General features: G+C 38.5%; 1 protein-coding gene across 3 annotated transcripts in view; it reads left to right on the top strand.

Moving 5' to 3' along the window:
- The window catches only part of ABHD2 (abhydrolase domain containing 2, acylglycerol lipase), a 119,710-nt gene that overhangs the window by 36,238 nt on the left and 64,334 nt on the right, over nucleotides 1-19,138 (top strand). For all 3 annotated transcript variants that reach the window (XM_020964868.2, XM_020964882.2, XM_020964874.2), the window contains one exon: nucleotides 4,770-4,970. In XM_020964868.2, the coding sequence (XP_020820527.1) occupies nucleotides 4,777-4,970 (194 nt within the window). In that variant the 5' untranslated portion in view covers nucleotides 4,770-4,776. The remainder of the gene's footprint in view (nucleotides 1-4,769; nucleotides 4,971-19,138) is intronic.

Genomic DNA, 19,138 nt, shown 5'->3' with positions numbered 1-19,138 from the left:
TACAGCCTTGGGTAGGACGTGGGACATGGATGAGAATCTAACAAAGAAGACTAAGAAGGAACAGTCAAATATGTAGGAAGGAAAACCAAGACATGTCATGAAAACTAGGAGAGGAGAGAGTGTCCAGGAGGAAAGAGGGTAGTTAACAGTGTCAGATACAGCAGTTTTCAAGAAGGATGAGGGCTGGGAAAATATCATCAGATTTGACAGTTACAAGATCGTTAATAACTTTGGAGAGAACAGGAATGAATGGATTAATGCATGAAAAACATTTAGTAAGCACTTATCATGTGTCAGATAATATGCCAAGCACTAGGGACACAAAATGTTAGTCTTTTACCTAAAGGAGTTTATATTCTATAATGAGGAGACAACAGATATATGGAGGGGAGGGGAGTGGTGACCAAGAAAGGAAGCTTTGATCTAAGGAATCTCAGGGAAGGTGAGTTAATCCAAAGGGCGGTTACTTGACATGCCCTTTTCAAAAGCATTGGTGATGTTTTGATTGCTACACCCAGAGCAAGTGGTGAAAAGAAGGCAGAGTACCAAGGCATGCACATGATATTAGGGCAGATTTCAAGATGGCTTAGGTTGGCTGAAGGGGATATAAAGCCTAGTCTGATCTGGAATCAGCTAAATAGACATCTCAGGCTAGGCAGAATTGGGATAACTCAAAACAGCTTAACCTTATGGCAGGAATTATAAAGATGAGTAATTTAACTTCCCTAGAGACTGGCAGCTTGGATTGTAGAAGCCTTTTACTGAGTGCTGCTGGCATAGGTAAGGAGAATTCAGGCAGGAGGGAAGATGGCAAGATGGCCTGGGTGAATGGCTAAATGGGAAGTGAAATATGTCATTTCTCTGAACCTCAATTTCTTCATCTGTAAAATGAGGGAGTTGGACTAGATGACCTTTGAGTTTCCTTCCAAATCTAAATCTATGATTCTGTGATCCAGCTCTTTTCTCCAGACTAAATATCCCTAGTTCCTTTAACTGATCCCTTCATGTCACAGACTCAAGACTCTTCAATTTTCTGATTGCCCTCCTTTGAATCTTAGCCAGTTTTTACACGTCATATAAACTCCTCTACCTAGAACTGAACACAATATTTGCTCTCTATCTTGTTCTCTTCTTCTCTTTTTTCCCCCTCTCAAAATATGGCCATTCAAGCTGCTTCTAATTTTATTCATGCATCTTAGGACTGTTTACTATGAGAAGAAAAAAAAAACTACAGTAGTGCCCACACATATACACACACACACACCCTTATCCAATATACTCTGGGGTTTTTGTTTTTGTTTTGTTTTGTTTTACTTTTTGGTGAGGCAATCAGGGTTAAGTGACTTGCCCAGGGTCACACAGCTAGTAAGTGTCTAGTGTCTGATCTGAGACCGGATTTGAACTCAGGTCCTCCTGACTCCAAAGCCAGAGCTCTATCCACTGTGCCTAGCTGCCCCTATACTCTGTTTTTTAAAGAAATTTTGCCTGGCCAGTGATTGCGAAGTAAGCTAAAATTCTAACAAGGATCTAACTAAGCAATTCAATTAAACATTTATTAAGGGGAAGGGATAAAAATTTAGACAAATTAGGTTCCCTACCCTCTTGAAGCTTAATGTATAGTGGAAGTATGAGACAACATAAATATATTACCATATATTGTAGTTAGCTATGACAAGTACTTTAAATAGGAGGGAAAGCATTTATTAAGAACCTACTATGTGCCAGGCACTGTGCTTAAACTCTTTTTAAATATTATCTCATTTAATCCTCATAACCACCCTGGGAGCTAGGTATTATCCCCATTTTACAGTTGAAGAAACTGAGATAGAGTTTAAGTAACTTGCCCAGGATCACCCAGTTAGGAAGTATCTGAGACTGGATTTGAACTCAGGTCTTCCTTATTCCAGACCAAGCACTCTGTCCACTGTCTAGCTAGATAGGTATAAAACAAAGTACTAGGGGATTATCACCAAAAAAGGATTAGAGAAGGCTTCTCTGAGAAGAGGCAGTGGTTTAGTGTAGTTTGGCATTAAAGGATTAGTTGGAATTCAGTAGGAAGAATATACCAGGCACAAATAACAGAGTGAGCCAAAGGCATGGAGGGCAGAAAGCATTAAGGGTTGCAGGGAAACAGAGTAGATCAACCCCTGAAATGTAGAGGACATAAGGATGAAGTTATATGAAATGAGGTTGGAAAGGTAGGGTGGAACCAGATTTTGAAGGCCCGTGACTGCCAGACACAGAAGACTGAACTTTAGCCAAGAAAGACAACAAGGAGACTGAAGATTTTTAGAAAAAATGAGTGATATGACCAGATTAATACATAATGAAAATAAGTTTGATGGTAATATGAAATGGCAATGGAATGGCAGGGTAGAGGTGGAAAGACCAGTTAAGAGGCAATGACAGTATTCACTGAGTGGTAATGAGGAATGGTAGCAGTAAGAACAGATAAAAGAAAAGAATGAGGCAGAAAGGAGATATAGAAGAGGGAGCAATAGGCCTTGGTAACTAGTTGGATATCAGATGAGGTTATAAGATTAGAAATAAGACAGGCTTTCAGACATAAAGAACAGGCGAATGGTATCATTGGCAGAAGTTTTGGTCAGAAGGAACTCATTTGGAGGGAGAGATGTTAAGTTCAGGTTTTTAAATGTTGAGTCTGATGTGCCAGTGCAACATTCACTCGGAGATAAAGAGAAGCAGATCTGGCAGAAAGGTGAGAACTAGAAATGTAGGTGTGAGAGTCATCTGTATAAATTTGGTTGAAGTCAGGAGAGTGAATGAGATTGCCAAGGAATAATTAGAAAAGAGAAGAAGGTCTTGGGGGAAAAACCTTGGGAGAACACTGCCTTAGGGAGTTAGGAGGAGAACAAAGGAGAAGCCAGTGAAAGAGACAGAAGCATTTAGAGAGCTAATACATATGCATTGTTCTGTGTCACCATATCAGCAATATCACCCATGTTGGTAGCCTGTCTTGGGCATCAGAAGTTGAAATCAGCAAACAGGGAACACTTACTTGCTAACGTTCAAATTGGCTTTTATTGGATGAAGGACATGTGAAAAGACAAATGCCATTTCTTGACTGTGCCAGAGGTCCCAGTATTCCCAGGATATGGACTATACAGTGGCACAAATGCTGTCAGAGTTTTCACCAACCTAAAAATGCCTAGAGTCTGCTTGGGATCCATCACCCTTGGCTGAAGTGACCCACTTGCTGGTACAAGCCTTTATACCCTTTTGTGCACTTGGAGTCAATCACAGCAGTCATAAAGTAGAAATTGAATATTGTAGCATAGATTGGTGCAAATGGCTTGCCTGAGCCCAAGAAAATAAGGTGCAATTACACTGGCATTATGTACATACAGGAGATAAGAAAGGCACACAATATTACAAAAGAGCATTGAAGGCCTAGCTTGCCATTGAATAGTTCCCATAGACCTCCACAGCCCATGCTAATGAGGCCCCCCTGGACTGGCACACTGTGTGTGCATTTAGGTGCCATATAAATGCATACTCTTTATGAGGGAGCTCATGACAAAATGGAAAAAACGAACTAAACACGGAGTGAGGAGAGATCTAGATCTGGATCCTTTGATGTTGTTCAGTCATTTTCAATTGTATCCAACTGTCTGTGACCCTTTGAGGGTTTTCTTGGCAAAGATACTGGAGTGGTTTGCCACTTCTTTCTCCAGCTCATTTTACAGATAAGAAGACTGAGGCAAACAGGGTTGTAACTTGCCCAGGGTCACACAGTTATTAAGTGCCTGACACCAGATTTGAACTCAGGAAGAGGAGTCTTCTTAACTCCAGGCCTGGCACTCTATCGACTGCATCACCTAGCTGCCCTAAATCCTACCTCTGGTGTTATACCAGCTCTGTAACTATGGGCAAAATCATGTAACCTCTCTAAGCTTGTTTCCTCATCTGTAAAATAGGGACTATAATAATAGTTGACATTTATATGGTGTTTTAAGGTTTGTAAAGTACTTCTCTCATATTATTATTATATTTGCACTTTATAACATCCCTGTAAGGTAGGTAAGTATTATTATCTTAATTTATAGATGAGGAAATTGAGGCTCAGGGGGATTAAGTGACTTGCCTAGGGTTACCCGGCAGATGTGAGTCTGAGCCCTGATCTCTCCTGATTTTCAAGTCCAGCATTCTTTCTACTATGTTATATTCCCTCTCAATAATAAAAAATGCCAGGTATCATTAGGAAGAAAGCCAGAACATAGTGTAGTCTTTGAAACCAAGGAAAGAGTACATGTCCAGAAAGAGGGGGTGGTCAACAGTGTCACATGCTGCAAAAGAAGTAGGAGGAGGCCTGGGAAAAGGCCATTGGTTTGGCAATGAAGAGGTCATTAGGAGACTGCAATTTCAGTAGAGTGGTAGGGGTGGAAGCTAGATTATAAAGAACTGATGCAAAAAGGTCTGTGAGGAAGACGTATAAGGTATTGGATAAAGTTAGCTTTTTTCTAAAAGGTTGGTCATTATTGGGGAAGAAAAAAAGGGATGATAGCTTCATGGGAGACAAGGGCCAAGGGAAGGGGCTTTTGGGGATTCAGAAGACCTACGTATGACTATGAAGAAGAATTGAAATTGATGCTGCTACTGTCTCATTGGCATAAGCCTACATCACCCTTCTGGCCCTGTTGTTAATCTCTAAGAAGTCTCTCCATGCTTCATTGACAAGATTAAAACTTGGCAACTTTCTCACTGTGACCTGTAAATACCAAACTTCTGTCCTTACCTCTTCTCCACAGGCTCAAGATGAATGCAATGCTAGAAACCTCTGAGCTGCCTGCTGTATTTGATGGGGTGAAGTTAGCTGCTGTGGCTGCTGTGCTCTATGTGATCGTCAGATGTTTGAATCTCAAAAGCCCGACTGCCCCACCTGACCTCTATTTCCAGGACTCTGGGCTATCTCGATTTCTGCTAAAGTCCTGTCCCCTCCTGACCAAAGAGTAAGTGATTCCTGCAATCTTATTCTAAGTTGTGTTGCTTGGATTTCCAAAGAGAAGACTGCAATTAAACCTAGTTCACTTATGCTTTGAAAGTAAGTTGGCTTGTATACAATAGAAAGGAGGAGGGGTTGATCACTATCTGTGATTTGAAATATGGGGCTTGTTGAGGCCAACAGCTGCCCCAGTAGCACTAGCATTTGAATATTGTGGCACCCGAGTTAGAAATAGAAGCAATAAAGTCTTTTCTTCTCTTCATCTCTTCTTCTGTAATAAGGTGGTAACATCAGTGTCAGGGACTTTGCAAAAGAAACAGTGGTACTTTCGGAGCCAAAGTAAAGCCAGGGCAGTCTTAAAGCCATTTATCAAGTTCACTATTTCCCATCCCAGATAGGTGAAACGATCATAAATATTGAGCAGAAAAGCCATCTCTGCACAAAGTATTTGAATGAGAAAAAAACACAGACGTACTGGGTACTTGCCAGTTCTCTTATGGGAAAATGTATCAAATTTCCATTAGCTAATGAGAACATTTGCTTTTAAGTCCTGACAGGTTGGGTAAGACCCCAAGTGAACTAAACCTTTTTCCTTTAATTTATGTTTTGGAGAGAAGGGAGGATGCTTTAAATTATTGGGAGGTTGGATTAGAGCCTCTGCTGTGGGTAGTTTTGGGTATGAGTCACAGGAAAAGGAACTGCCATTTTCTGTGGTTGGGTATTTATTAAAAATTTTGAAGAACAATGAAACCTCATCCCTCTGGATAGGAATTCTGTAGAATTTGGTGTATTTGTGTGTCGGGGGTGGAGATGTTGACGTAGGAAGCAGGTTGATGGTAGAATTCCAGACCAACAACAGGGAGATGGTGAGCCTGGTGTTCAAGGGTTTTGAATCCCATTTGGTGGGTCAGTTCATGCTCAGATGTTTATCATACTACAAGTTTTTTAATTGCTTTATAAAATGGTTTCATTTCCTGAATAATTTCTTAGTCTCTGCCTACTGATTAGAACCTTGTTATATCTAAAGCTCAGTTAATTTTTTCCCCTAATACATGAGAATGGCACTCTAGTACTCATTTTTTGAAAAAAAAAAAACCAACCAACAAACAAAAAACAAATAGTGCTTCAGGCTTTATTTTTCTTCCCTCTTTTTTCTTTATATGATTTAATTTTTTTAGCCTTTTTAAAATAATAAATCACAGAATTTAATGTGAAAAAAGGGACTCATGAACAACATATCACTTCATGAAATCAAATAAGAAAAGTTCATTTTTTATTTTAACTATTTACTTCAGCACTATAAGAATCTATGATTCTGTCTGTAGATTTCTGCTTCCTCCAGCAACCAAGATCATTACCCTGGTATGCCTTAATAGTGATCTCAATGAGTTGCAGTGTGTCATCACCCTTCTGGTAAGGAACTTGTCTGAATTTAGCTGGGCTGGTCCTTGGAGGACCAGCTAGCTATATGTCACCAGGCCCATACTTAAAGCCTGTAGGCTCTGTAGGACTTCCCAGAGCTTCCACCTCTGCTAAGTTGGGCATCAGTAGATTTTTAGTATCACAAATAAACAACCAAGATATTATTTTAGAAAACACATTTTGTGGGAAACACATCTTAGCCCTTTGGAGGCTGGTGTATGAGGAACTTTCGTGTGGTTTCCCTGGGAAATTCACTTGCTTTGGGTATTTGTGTCTTCTATTGCTAGTACTAAACCAAGCCTGAGCCCAGAATTAAAAAGCCATGGGAGTAAATCTTCTGGGAACCTTTTTTCTCCCTAAAGTGTTGACAGATTCCAGCATAAGAATTTTCATCCATTTTCTTCCAGTTTTCATTTTGAAAAGTGGAGACTGAGGATTCAGTGATTCAGGTGTATCTTTTCTCTTATAAATAAAGTAAGAAAAAAATTCATTTTATAAATCCTTGACATTCCTAGTTTTCTGTCAATTACTTCAAGATTATTGATAATATTCATAACTTATGTCTAGTTTTTTGGAGGTAACATAACAGGTTCTTCTGAAACAAAAGGCTGAGAAAATACCAGTGCAAGAAAAATAATGTAACCAGATATTAGTACAGAATATTGATATATATTCTATATGATATAGAATTTGGATAATATATAGGATATTGAATTAGGTTACAGTTCCTGCCAAAGAGACTGAATTAAGGCAAGCTTACCAACCTAAGCATTAGGTTAGGCAAAAATTAAGCTAAAGACATTAAAAATGCTTATTGTTAACACTCAAAAAGCATGTCAAATTAAAATCTTACCCTAAAGTGAATTGTGCTTATACAGTAGCCTTACTTCATTATGATATTAGATGGTTCCCTCCCTTCCCGCTCCCCCAATTTGGAGAATGTTACTTCTTGAATCACACAGACATTTCACATTGCTAAAGATCAGACTTGAGGAGTTTTAGTTTATTTGGATACCCCCACCCCACCTCCCTGCTCTCCATGTCCATAGCATAACTGATTGGCATGGGAAATGGATATACCCTTAAAGAGAGAAGGGGAGGTAGTATGTGAGAGGAGGCATCTAGAACCCAGCTCCTTATAGGCACGTTTCCAGAGAAAGATAAATATTTAAAGCTCTTTACATTTATATGCAGATCAATGCTAATTTCCAACCCCGTTCACTCCTGACTAATTAAAGGGAGTTGGAGAAAGCTGCTATTTATTGCCCAGTCTTCAGTGAAATATCACATAAGGTTTGATTAGTTATTAATTGTTCAGTGTATAAAGGAAGCTGATTAGGCTTCTTTCATCCAACAGCGAACCCCCTCTCCTTTTTTTCCCCCACTATAATAGCACAAAGATTTTAAATGCTGTACTTTCCTTGTATATCTCTGTTCCAGGCACATCTGTTTTATGGGCCTGAAAGGCAGAGATGGCCCTAGTTATCAGTAACCTAGAGATAACTGTAGTTTCTATAGTGATCTGTGATGGCTCTATTAAAATGGCCTTCACCTGCCTCAGCTGACCTCCCATCTGATGTGGAGGTGTCCTTTGATCCCTTGGGTCCCCATTAGCAACACAGATATTTGAAGAGAGAGATTAGCTATGTGAACCAATTGCATGAAGTTAGTTACTGGCAAATTGCCATCTTAGCTCCAAGTTAGGTTAGGTTTGGGCATTACCCTGGGTCTGCAACTGGGCTAATATTTGCACGTGGGTGTTGCCTATGGTTTCAGGGATGTATTTAATGAATAACTCCCTAACGACAATTTACTTTCAAGATCTGTCCCTTTGGTTTGTCTTACTTTTGTGGCGTGATGGAATGGCATTGAAATAGCAGAAGTCTCTAATGCTCAAGCACAAACTTCTTTGTAAAAAGGGACCAAAGGGACCATAGGGGTTTTAACCCCTTTACATCTGAGGATAGCTGTTTTACCCTTTCTTCCTTTGTTTGAAAATGGGGCCCTCGAAGGGCAAACTTTTCCCAACTCTGGGAGTCTGGCTCAGGACCTAGATCAGAGCTTGAGCCTTCAAATTAGATTCTCATCTCACATTCCTTCATGTGTCTGGTACTTGCCCAAACCAATTTCTCCTTATAATGTTCCATGTAACATCCTTGTGGCCATGACAGTTTTTTTAAACCAGGACAGAAAGCTTTTCTGTTGTGGGCATAAGTACTCATTCTAACAGCTAGATCACAAGAGACTTTCCAAAGAAGCAAGGGTGCTTGTAGTTTTTTTCACTAACAAATCTTCTTCCAATTTTGAAATGTCAGTGAGGACACTTAAAATTGTTGTTCTTGATCAGCACTACCCACTTTGAGAAAGCAGTTCTGGTGAATGAAGAACTGAATAAGAATGTATCTTTTATTTTACCATCTTCGTTTTAGAAGAAATCTGCAGGAAGGTGAAAGAAACTGGAAGAGAATTTGTTTAAATTTCCTTATGTATGACATTAAAACTTTTTTAAAATTTTTACTCTGCATGGGAAAGATAAAGTGTCTACGTTACAAATGAAGTAGTTCATAGGTAAGTGAAAAAGTTCGATTCAATGGAATGGTATAAATCTCTTATACTAGTAGAAGCAGATGAATATATACTTAGATGTAGTAATTTGCTTTTTGTTCTTGGGTGTTTACTTTAGATTGGAATGAACAGACCAATATTAGGCTTAAAATTATTTTTTTAAAGAAACCTAATAGTTATACAAGTTTCTTAATACTTATCAGCAATGTGTGACATAAAAGAGTCAATGATGAGGAGACAGGTAGTCTTGTTTCAGTGCTGTTATTAACTTTCTGTATGATCATGTCTCTTAATCTTTCTGGGCCTCAGTTTCCCCATATGCTAAATAAACTATCCCAAAGATCTCTTCCATCTTGAAATTTCATGATCCTAGTAATATAAGGTTTTATCAGGTATTAGCAGAAAGCTACCTAGCTACACACTTACCTCCTTTTAGAGAAGGGGACTATGTGAGACATTATTAATACAAAAGTCATGGAGCAAATATGAAGATGAGATAAAGTTTTCTAGTAAGACACAAGTCAAATGGAGCTGGTGGGCTCACAGAGAATAGTAATAGCTATAGAAAACCTGGGTATGCCAAGAGTGCAAATTCTGTTTAGATCCTTAAACGAAATAAAAGAAGAAAAATAGTTGTCTTTCTTGCCCAGACTTCCAAAGCTATTTTGGGGGTGGAGAAGCTATGTATGGACTAAACACAGGATTTAGGTAAGCCCAACTTGCTTATCTTTACCTCTGATTCTCATCAGAGATTGTCTTGAGGAGTGGTTTTGATCTAGATAAATTTAATTTATCAACTAGCCAAGAAGGAGAATAGTAAAGCCACAAAATTGTGCAGAAAATAAAATATTCAATAAAGTATGCTCAGAGCAGCATGACCCAAAGGAGGGCACCTGAGGGGGCCAAGTCTGGATAGCTATCTCAGCTACAACCAGAAGAAGTGTTCTTATCTTGGAAATTCATTCTCTAGGTAAGGAATTGAGGTTACCAGCCTGCTAAGCTACAGCTCTTGGAACAGAAGCCTTAGAGATTTCTCTATAGATATTCCCTTGTGACAAGAGGGCAAATGCCACTTTTCCTCTGTCATTAAAGGGAAAGCCAGGCTACTACTTTCAGAATGCCTAGTGCCTCACACGTTGTAAGTACTTAATAAATTGCGGCAACTTTGAAAGACTTAAGAACTCTGATCAATGAAACTACCAACTATGGTTCTAGAGATCTGATGATGATCTATGTTGCTCACCTCCTGACAGAGAGGTTGTAGATTTGAAATATAGAATGAAGCATATATTTTTGGACTTGGACAATGTGAGAATTTGTTTCTTTTGACTATACATATATTTGTTACAGGAACTTTGTTTTTCAAAATTTTTTTCCTTTTAAATTAGAATGCATAGGAAGGAAAGAAAATAAATGCCTGCTAATTAAAAAAAAAAATCAAGATGCAAAATATGCTTGCAGACTGACTGACTGGTGCCATTAATTCAACTTTTTACCCCTGGGACCTTGTACAAAAACACTTTACATCCTTGAGTCTTGGTTTCCTTATTTTCGAAATAACATTGTTGGACTAGGTGATGTCTTAGGTACTGCTCTGATATTCTTTCATTTCTTCCCTAGTTGCTAGCACATAGCAAAGGACAAGTCTATATCTCTATGATTTTTTTTTAGCACTAAGGCATGAAATACATTAGTATTTATAATTGCTGAATTAAATCACTTGGCTGTTTTGAGCTTGTCAAAGGTCATGCTATTCTAAGTTATACATTTTGCCCAATAATGAATCAGTCCTTGTGTTCACACAAGTTAGGAACAGTGCTTTTGAAGAGAGGGGACAATTTGATGGTTCTGTTAGGCAAGGCCTACATTTTAAAAACTGTCTTTCTTCCTACTGTGTTCTACAAATAGCTGTAGGTGTTGGTTTGTTTTGGGCAATGCCATGTATGCTTTGGAAAGGAATACAGTGCAGTTATCCAGCCAGTGAAACAACAATGTTGATCAGTAGAGCTCTTGGGAGTTTCTTGTTTGCATATCTGGAACATTTCCATTCCTATAACTGGAAATGTGCCGAGGTTGAGGAACTTAAAAAAAAAAATCTTGCACAAACAAAACCAATGCAACCAAGATTAGAAGGAATGCAGAGTTAGGAAACAGTCTTTACAGCCAGTGTTTCTGATAAAGGCCTCATTTCTCAAATATATAAAGAACTGAGTCAAATTTATAAGAATACAAGTCATTCCCCAAATGATAAATGGCCAAAGGATATGAACAGGCAGTTTCCAGATGAAGAAATTAAAGGTTATCTATAATCATGTGAAAAATGCTCTAAATCACTCTTGATTACAGAAATGCAAATTCAAACAACTGTGATACGGTACCACCTCACACTTCTCAGATTGGCTAATGTGATAGAAAAGGAACAGGATAAATATTGGAGATATGGGAAAATTGGAACACGAATGCATTGTTGGTGGAGTTGTGAACTGATCCAACCATTCTGGAGAGCAATTTGGAACTACGCCCAAAGAGTAATCAAACTGTCCATACCCTTTGATCTAGCAATACCACTACTAGGTCTGTATCCCAAAGAGATCATAAAAAAGGGAAAAGGGCCCACATGTACAAAATTGTTTATAGCAGCTCGTTTTGTAGTGGCAAATTGGAAATTGAGGGGATGCCCATCAATTAGGGAATGGCTGAACAATTTGTGGAATGTAATGGAATACTATTGTTCCATAAGAAATGATGAGCAGGCAGATTTCAGAAAAATCTAGAAAGACTAACAGGAACTGATGCTGAGTGAAGTAAGCAGAACCAGGAGAATGATGTACACAGTAATAGCAACATTGTGCAGTGATCAACTATGGTAGACTTAACTCTTCTCAGCAATACAATATCTAAGACAATTCCAAAAGACTCATAATGGAAAATGCTATCCACATTCAGAGAAAGAACTGTGGAGTCTGAATGCAGATCAACGCATACTATTTTCACTTTTTTGTTGTTTTTATCTTTCTTGTGACTTTTCCCCTTTGTTCTGATTCTCTTTCACAACATGATTAATGTGGAAATGTATCATGATTGTACATATATAATCTATATCAGATTGCATGCCATCTTGGGGAGGGAGGGAGAAAGAAAATTTTGGAATTCAAAATCTTACAAAAATGAATGATGAAAACTATCTTTACATGTAACTAGAAAAAATAAAATGCTATTTAATGGAGGAAAAAAGAAAAAAATCTTCAGGTTCAACCTAATATTTGGGTGGCGTTAATCATCCCCTAGTCCAGTGAGAGGCAATAAAACGTGGAGGATTCCACTAGACCCAGAAACAGAAAGACTCATTCAAATCCTGAATCTGGTGCTTAGCATCTAACCAAGTCACTTCAACCCCCCCAGGTTTCCTCATCTGTAAACTTGATAATAAAAGCACAGGGGTATTGTGAAGATAAAATGAGGTAATCTGTATAAAGCATTTTGTAAACCTAAAAAGCTACATAAATATGAGTTGCCATTATTATAATTTATATTATTTTTCTATACACAGCCATTAGAATGTACCCTCCTTGAAGACAGAGACTATGTTGCCATCCTTTGTATCCTATAGCACTCCAGCCTTCTATTTCTGCCTTGGGATTCCAGGTCTTTTGACTCCAGGACAGCTAGGTGGTCCAGTGGATAGAGTACCAGGCTTGAAGTTAGGAAGACTCATCTTCCTGAGTTCAAATTTGGCCTCACTTAGTAGCAGTGTGACCTGGGGCAAGTTACTTACCCCTTTTTGCCTGAGTTTCTCATCTGTAAAATGAAATGGAGGAAGAAATGGCAAACCACTTTAGTATCTCTGCCAAGAAAACGCCATTTGGGGTCACAGAGAATGGAACACAGTTGAAATGACAGAACAATAACAACAAACTTCTGACCCCAATGTCATGCATGCTCTTTACATTACAAGACCTGGTCTGGAGGATGAGGATTGAAAAGAGGCCATTGGATTTAACAGTTAGGAGGCCTGGGGTGACCTTGGAGGGAGCAGTTTCAGGGCTAAATGGTAGGGTGGGAGGCAAGCATTATTTCAGGGATAGAGAAGAGAGTGGTAAGGAAACTGAGAAAATGAGTACATATAGACTCCTCCTCCTCCAAGGAGTTTTATCACTCAGCTGAAGGGTAGGAGATAAGATGGTATCTTGAAAGGTGGAGAGTAGTAGTACCAACTGGCCATAGAGAAAGAAGTAGGTTTTTCTTCTTCCCACTGTTCGATCACCCCACTATCTTCCCCCAAATTTCCAAAATTCAGAAAGGAAGGGCTCACTTTGATAGGTTTTTTAGGACTATTGTCAAAAAAATCAAAGAGTAAATGCCACACCCAGGAGTGTCCAGTCATGCCAGCCTTGAAGAAGTTTGTTCTAAAAATGTAACAAAAGAGAAATTCCTAATGATAGGAATGCCGCAGTAAGACAGATATGGGCACAACACCACAAAGCTGTCACATTGGAATCTCTCTTCATCACTTAGGTCCCCTAATATGAAGAAAAAGACATTGGAGAGTAGGAGGAGGGGCCATGTGTGCAGAGGATTACACTGTGACTGGTTTGTCTCCATATTTCAGGTCTAACCTTTGAATTCATTAGTATAGGAAACCCCTGAAAAGGAAATTCTTCCAACTAATGCAGATTGGTACCTGCTCTGCAATTTATTGTCTTAGAAGAGGGGTTTTACCTTTTTTATATCATGGACTTCTTTGGCGATCTAGCGAAGTCCATGGACCTTCTCTTAGAACAGCAATTTTAAATGCATAAAATATAATATGTACATTATAAAGGAAACCAATTATATTGAAACATAGTTATCAAAATAATAAATGTTTCAAGTTCACAGACCATTTGAAATCCATCCCCAGACCCTTTGGGAGACTATGAACCCTAGATGAAGAACCAGTGTCTTAAAGAAAGGTTGGGGGCACTGAGTAAAGGACTTATCCAGGAGCACAGCTACCCCTCGTGGTCCCAAATATTATATTAATTTAAAACATTGAAAGTAAGGCCATAACCGAAACTTTTAAGGGAGTTTTTCTTTAAAACATGGAGGTGCAGTGTTGGTAAGTATTGTCATTACATGACAAACATGGCCTCTTTTTAATTTTCCCTTTTGCTTAGGCCAGCCAACCCTGTCTGCAAAGAGAAAAGATGTTGTTAAGTTATTGCATGCTTTAAAAAATTGAAAAGGGAATAAACACAACAAGTAAATAAATGCTTTGTCGAATGCTTTCAAGGTAAAGATTGTATCACATAGATAGATATTCTAGTGCTGGGACTGACAGAAACCAGATTCAGCTGGTCTTGGAAGGCTATGGCTTAGAGGCCTTGGAAAAGATGGAGACAGTGGGGAGTTGAATATGAAAGAGTAGTGAGAGCTACCCAGGAAAAGAGAATGGCATGAGAGATGGCTTGGGGGTAAGAGAAGACATAGCACATACAAGGAAGGAGCAATTAATTTGCCTGGCCTGAGGCTCAGCTGTAGATGAGGACACTTGGGAAAGTTGGATGAAGAGTCAAAAAGCTTAGATCATGTATGTATGTTAATTTGATTCAAGAAACAATTGAGAGCCATGGCAGGGCTCTCATGATCAAAACCCCTGCCAACTTATTTTTTTGATCGTCTCTTACTGGGAGATAAAAATGTAATGGGTTCTTTCTTCAGAGCAGCTGCTGGCTGTATTAATGAGAAACGTTGGGTGGTATTGTTACCTGTGAACCTAACAGATACCCAACACTGGTGGGCGGGCATGCAGGCAGGGTGCAATAGGATCTAGTGGTAATGGCAGGTATACTATACCATGCAGCCATCCCTGCACCTTTTTTTTTTCCATTAGGGCTGTTTCTGACTCCTGTCCAATAATGGAATGACCAAAACAACCTTCAATTTCTATTAAACTTGACTATTTCCCTTTCCATATTGTTTTATCCACTTCTTTCTCTTTTCAAAGTGCTCAAGCTCTGTATAAGTCTTTTGAAATACGATGCTCTGGTGTTAATTAGCCCTCATATTTCATTTCTTGCCAACAGTGGTGCCTGTCTGCTGTGGTTTTCACTGTATATACTGATCAGTAATGTCTTTCCTACAAATTCATCTCCTTATTATTTCTGTTAAGGCAAAGTAAGCCAGCTTACATTTCTTGTTCCAGACATCACTTCCTCCCTGCCTCTCTTTGTCTCCTGTTAACTGTCTTATAACAGCAAGATCACTTTCCTGTCTGACCTTGCCCTCGGGAGCTAGGCTTTATATCTCATATGCTGTCTTTGCGCTTCTCTGGTCTGAAGATGTACACTTCATAGGACACAAAGGGAATGTTCAAATTGGGGCATCTTTCCACTTTGCTTTGTCAAATTCAGTGTATCACAGATGAAAAATAGCCATCGAATATTTGTCCTATAATTTAGTATGTAATATCTCCAGAAAAATACCGCACACAGATAACTCAACATGCATGCCCTCACTTCCCACTAGCACACCCTTCTCAGTATCTCTTGAAAAGCACTACCTGTGATGCTTTATTTTTTAAAGAACAGAAGAATTTCATTTTCTTGGGCTAATTTCTTTTAATTTTCCTGTGCCCACAGAGACATTCCAAACTAGATTGGTTTGAACGTTTCTCCTTCCTCTTTGATTTATTGTTCTTCAGACTGAACACTAAGGCTTTGTCCTTTTCTAGGTGCACAGTAATTGCATCAGCTCTCATTTTTCTTTGAACTGGTTTCATCCTCTTTTTAGGAGCTGTGTAAATATTTACTTGGATATTTGAAGTAAAATATTAAACATTGATGAAGTGATCTAGGAAGTGGCAATGTGATCATACAGGCCCCTGAACCTCAAGGAGTTGCTTAGCTGGAAACCTACATCAGTAGCAAGTTCTTAAAAGATCAAAGACATGGGGCCATCGCTACTGAAAATGAGATATTTATGTTGTGATAAGAGAAAAGATAACATATTTATGTGGCACTTTACTATGTAGCTTTATAATTATTTACTATGCAACTTCAAAACTTATAAGTTATTCTCATTTGATCCTCGAAACAACACGGTGAGGTAAGTAGTATGAGTAGTATTAGATCCTTTTTTATATATGAGGAAACTGAGGCTGAGAGTTTAGTTGACTTGCCAGCAGTCACACAGGGAACAGAACTGGGATTTGAACTCTAGTTTTCTGACCCAAAAACCAGTACTGTTTTCCATTGTACCAGATTGCCTCTCTGTACTGTGGCACTGCCCTGAGGTCAGCTCTTTATTGTGTGGTATATTCTTTATTGACTGCTACTGGTGAAATACATATATATATATATATACACACACACACACACATACAAACACATCTATAAACATTCCTATTAAGAAAATGGGGGTATTTCATTATCATAGGAATTATATAGAAATTCTAAATAGGAAACAAAAATAAGGGTGTTAGATGGATTTATGGTCCCAGATGCGTATCTCTTTTTCTCTAAGGTTTTGATTTTAACCAGTATCATTTGTTGTGATAAAATGTTTCCTTACCTGGAAGTTTCCTCTAACAATGAAAATCACAGGTCCTTATCTCTTCTCTTATCCCTTGTTTAATAGTAAGATTGTTAGATAAATGTGTGCCTGTTGTTGTATTCAGATTATTTTGCCCATAATTTGAAATAACTTTTTTGGGATCTTGCCCACTTGTTCTGTCTACTGTATCAGATAGCCAGTTCAAGAGGCCAGCCAAGCCAGACAGAAAAGAAAACTGCTGCTAAATAGTAACACCGTCTCTGAGACCTGTCTTATTAAATCACTGTGACTAAACTGAGTAAACTGCCAATTTATCAGTTCTCTCATACCAGGACTGAATGAGCTTTGCTAAGCCACTGTCAGGTGAGTCTGTTCATGAGTACATACTTTTCCAAACACCAAAAAATATAAAAGTTTCAATCAGTACTGCTAAATGTATCCCCCTGCTTACTGCAGATAAAGGAAACATTTTTTTTTTGCTTCACTGTTCCCACTGTATTTTTAAAAAAATTAATTCAGGGACTCAAAACGTTTGTTGTCAGTCTATTGTTCATTTCATCTATGGTGTTCATCATGAGCCATAGCAATGTCCCATAATTCAGAATTCTTTTACTTTTAAAACAAAACAGATAAACTTTTCTAATTCTGATACTCCTCCCCCCCAAATAATTTTATAACCCAGACAAGTAAATATTAGCTACTAGCCTAGAGAGATACCTGTTTAGTTTCTGGATTGCTTTGGGGTTCAGATCAACTTTGTATTATGGAAAGTGCACTGATTTATTTGCAGTCAAGAACACCTGAGTTCGGGGGCAGCTAGGTGGTACAGTGGATAGAGCACCAGCCCTGAAGTTAGGAGGACCTGAGCTCAAATCTGGCCTCAGACTAAACACGTGACACTTACTAGCTGTGTGACCCTGGGCAAGTCACTTAACCCCAATGCCTTAAAAAAAAAAATAGAATACCTGAGTTCAAATTCTGCCTCTGTGAGATTTTGAGTGGGCCACTTAACTACGTTCTCTAGTTACCAGCTAGACATCCTCTAAAGGCCCTTCCTGCATTAAATCCAGTGTTTTTAAGGAGTAATCTCAAGCTTCCTTCTTAGTTCATTTTCACCAATTCAACAAATACTTACTGAATGTACTGAACACCTTTCCTTATACAGGATGACCTGGAACTAGGCAGACTGTTTTGGGAAGAATTTCTTTAGAGTACAATTCAATAAATTAACATAATTTTATAGGATACATAATTAGCATTTGCCAATAGTAAATATTTATTAATAAAATATATTGTTTGTATCGAATACAAAGCACTATGCTAGGTTCTAAGGAAACAAAGCCAAGAGTGAAACTCTTCCTTCTTCAAAAGAGTTGATGTTCTACTGGGATCAGAGCAGCCCTCTCTCCCTCCTGCCCTCCCCCCAGGTTGACTCAAAACTGGATTTAACCTCTAGGTTACAGTCTGGAACATTTTCCAGAAGGTCATCACAATTCTAAGTGTAGTCGATGCTCGATTATCTCCATATGGAATACCTATTCTGTGAATTGTCTACATCCAGTGTTTAGCCCCAGATCAGTTTCTCTTTGGCCCTGGGCATGCCACAGCTCTGTTGCCTCTTGCCATTTGTTAGTATCTAGGCTGCCTTTGCTGTTCCTTAGTGTATGGTTTACATTCAAGGAATACAAACTCTTTTAATATTAAGCCTTAGCAAAACACAATTAACTTAGCCTCCTAATTATAAGGGTAAACTAGATGTGTTCCAAAGAAAAATAGAAATTATTTTTGGATTACCTACTTTTTTGGATTATTTCTACCACTATATCAAGAAGGGGCTAATTTTTATTGTCTTTATAGGAGTATGATGAAGCTGAATGGTGAAAGTAGTCTGATTAGATAAAGATAGACCCTTTTAAGAGGAAATACCCACTGCATAAAATAAGATTGTTTAGTGACCAGACTTAGGATCAGAATTGCTTTCATGTGGAGGTATTTATATCAGGAAGGCACATTTCCCTGTGTTTGTAGGGAAATGTACCTTCCTTTGAGGTCTTTTGTGGCTGTTACTGATACAGAAAGCTTTGATTCTTTATGAATTACTTTGTTGATGTGAATTTTACATTATTTGATAAAAGCTAGGGAGCAGCTGAAAGAGAATCTTTGCCAGGGCTCCACATATTACTTTCTATTTTTGTGAAAATTTATTGAGTACCTATTAACGTGCCAGGCACTGTGGTAAATACTGGGGATACAAAGATGAAAGAGTCTAGATCTTGCCCTGAAGGAGTTTGTAATTTAAGGTGAGGTGAGTATGACATATACACAAAAGTGTGATACACAATGGCCAGCTAGGCAATGCAGTAAATAGAGCGCCTGGACTGGAGTCAGGAAGACCTGAGTTCAAATTTGGCTGCAGACACTAGATGTATGACCCTGGGCAAGTCACTTAATCCTGTTTGCCTCAGTTTCTTCATCTATAAAATGAGCTGGAGAAGGAAGTAGCAAACTACTCCAGTATCTTTGCTGCAAAAACCCCAAGTGGGGTCACAAAGAGTCAGACACGACTGATACAACTAAAAAACAACAAAATGATACACAATAGAATATGATAAAAGGACAAAAAAGATCTAGACAAAATGCTCTGACAAAATTTGA

Source organism: Phascolarctos cinereus, unplaced genomic scaffold (genome assembly GCF_003287225.1).
Source record: "Phascolarctos cinereus isolate Bilbo 61053 unplaced genomic scaffold, phaCin_HiC Scaffold_3;HRSCAF=262, whole genome shotgun sequence".
Classification (NCBI taxonomy): Eukaryota; Metazoa; Chordata; class Mammalia; order Diprotodontia; family Phascolarctidae; genus Phascolarctos; species Phascolarctos cinereus.
The sequence above is the reverse complement of the archived record's forward strand: the minus strand, read 5'-3'. Positions and strand labels throughout refer to the sequence as shown.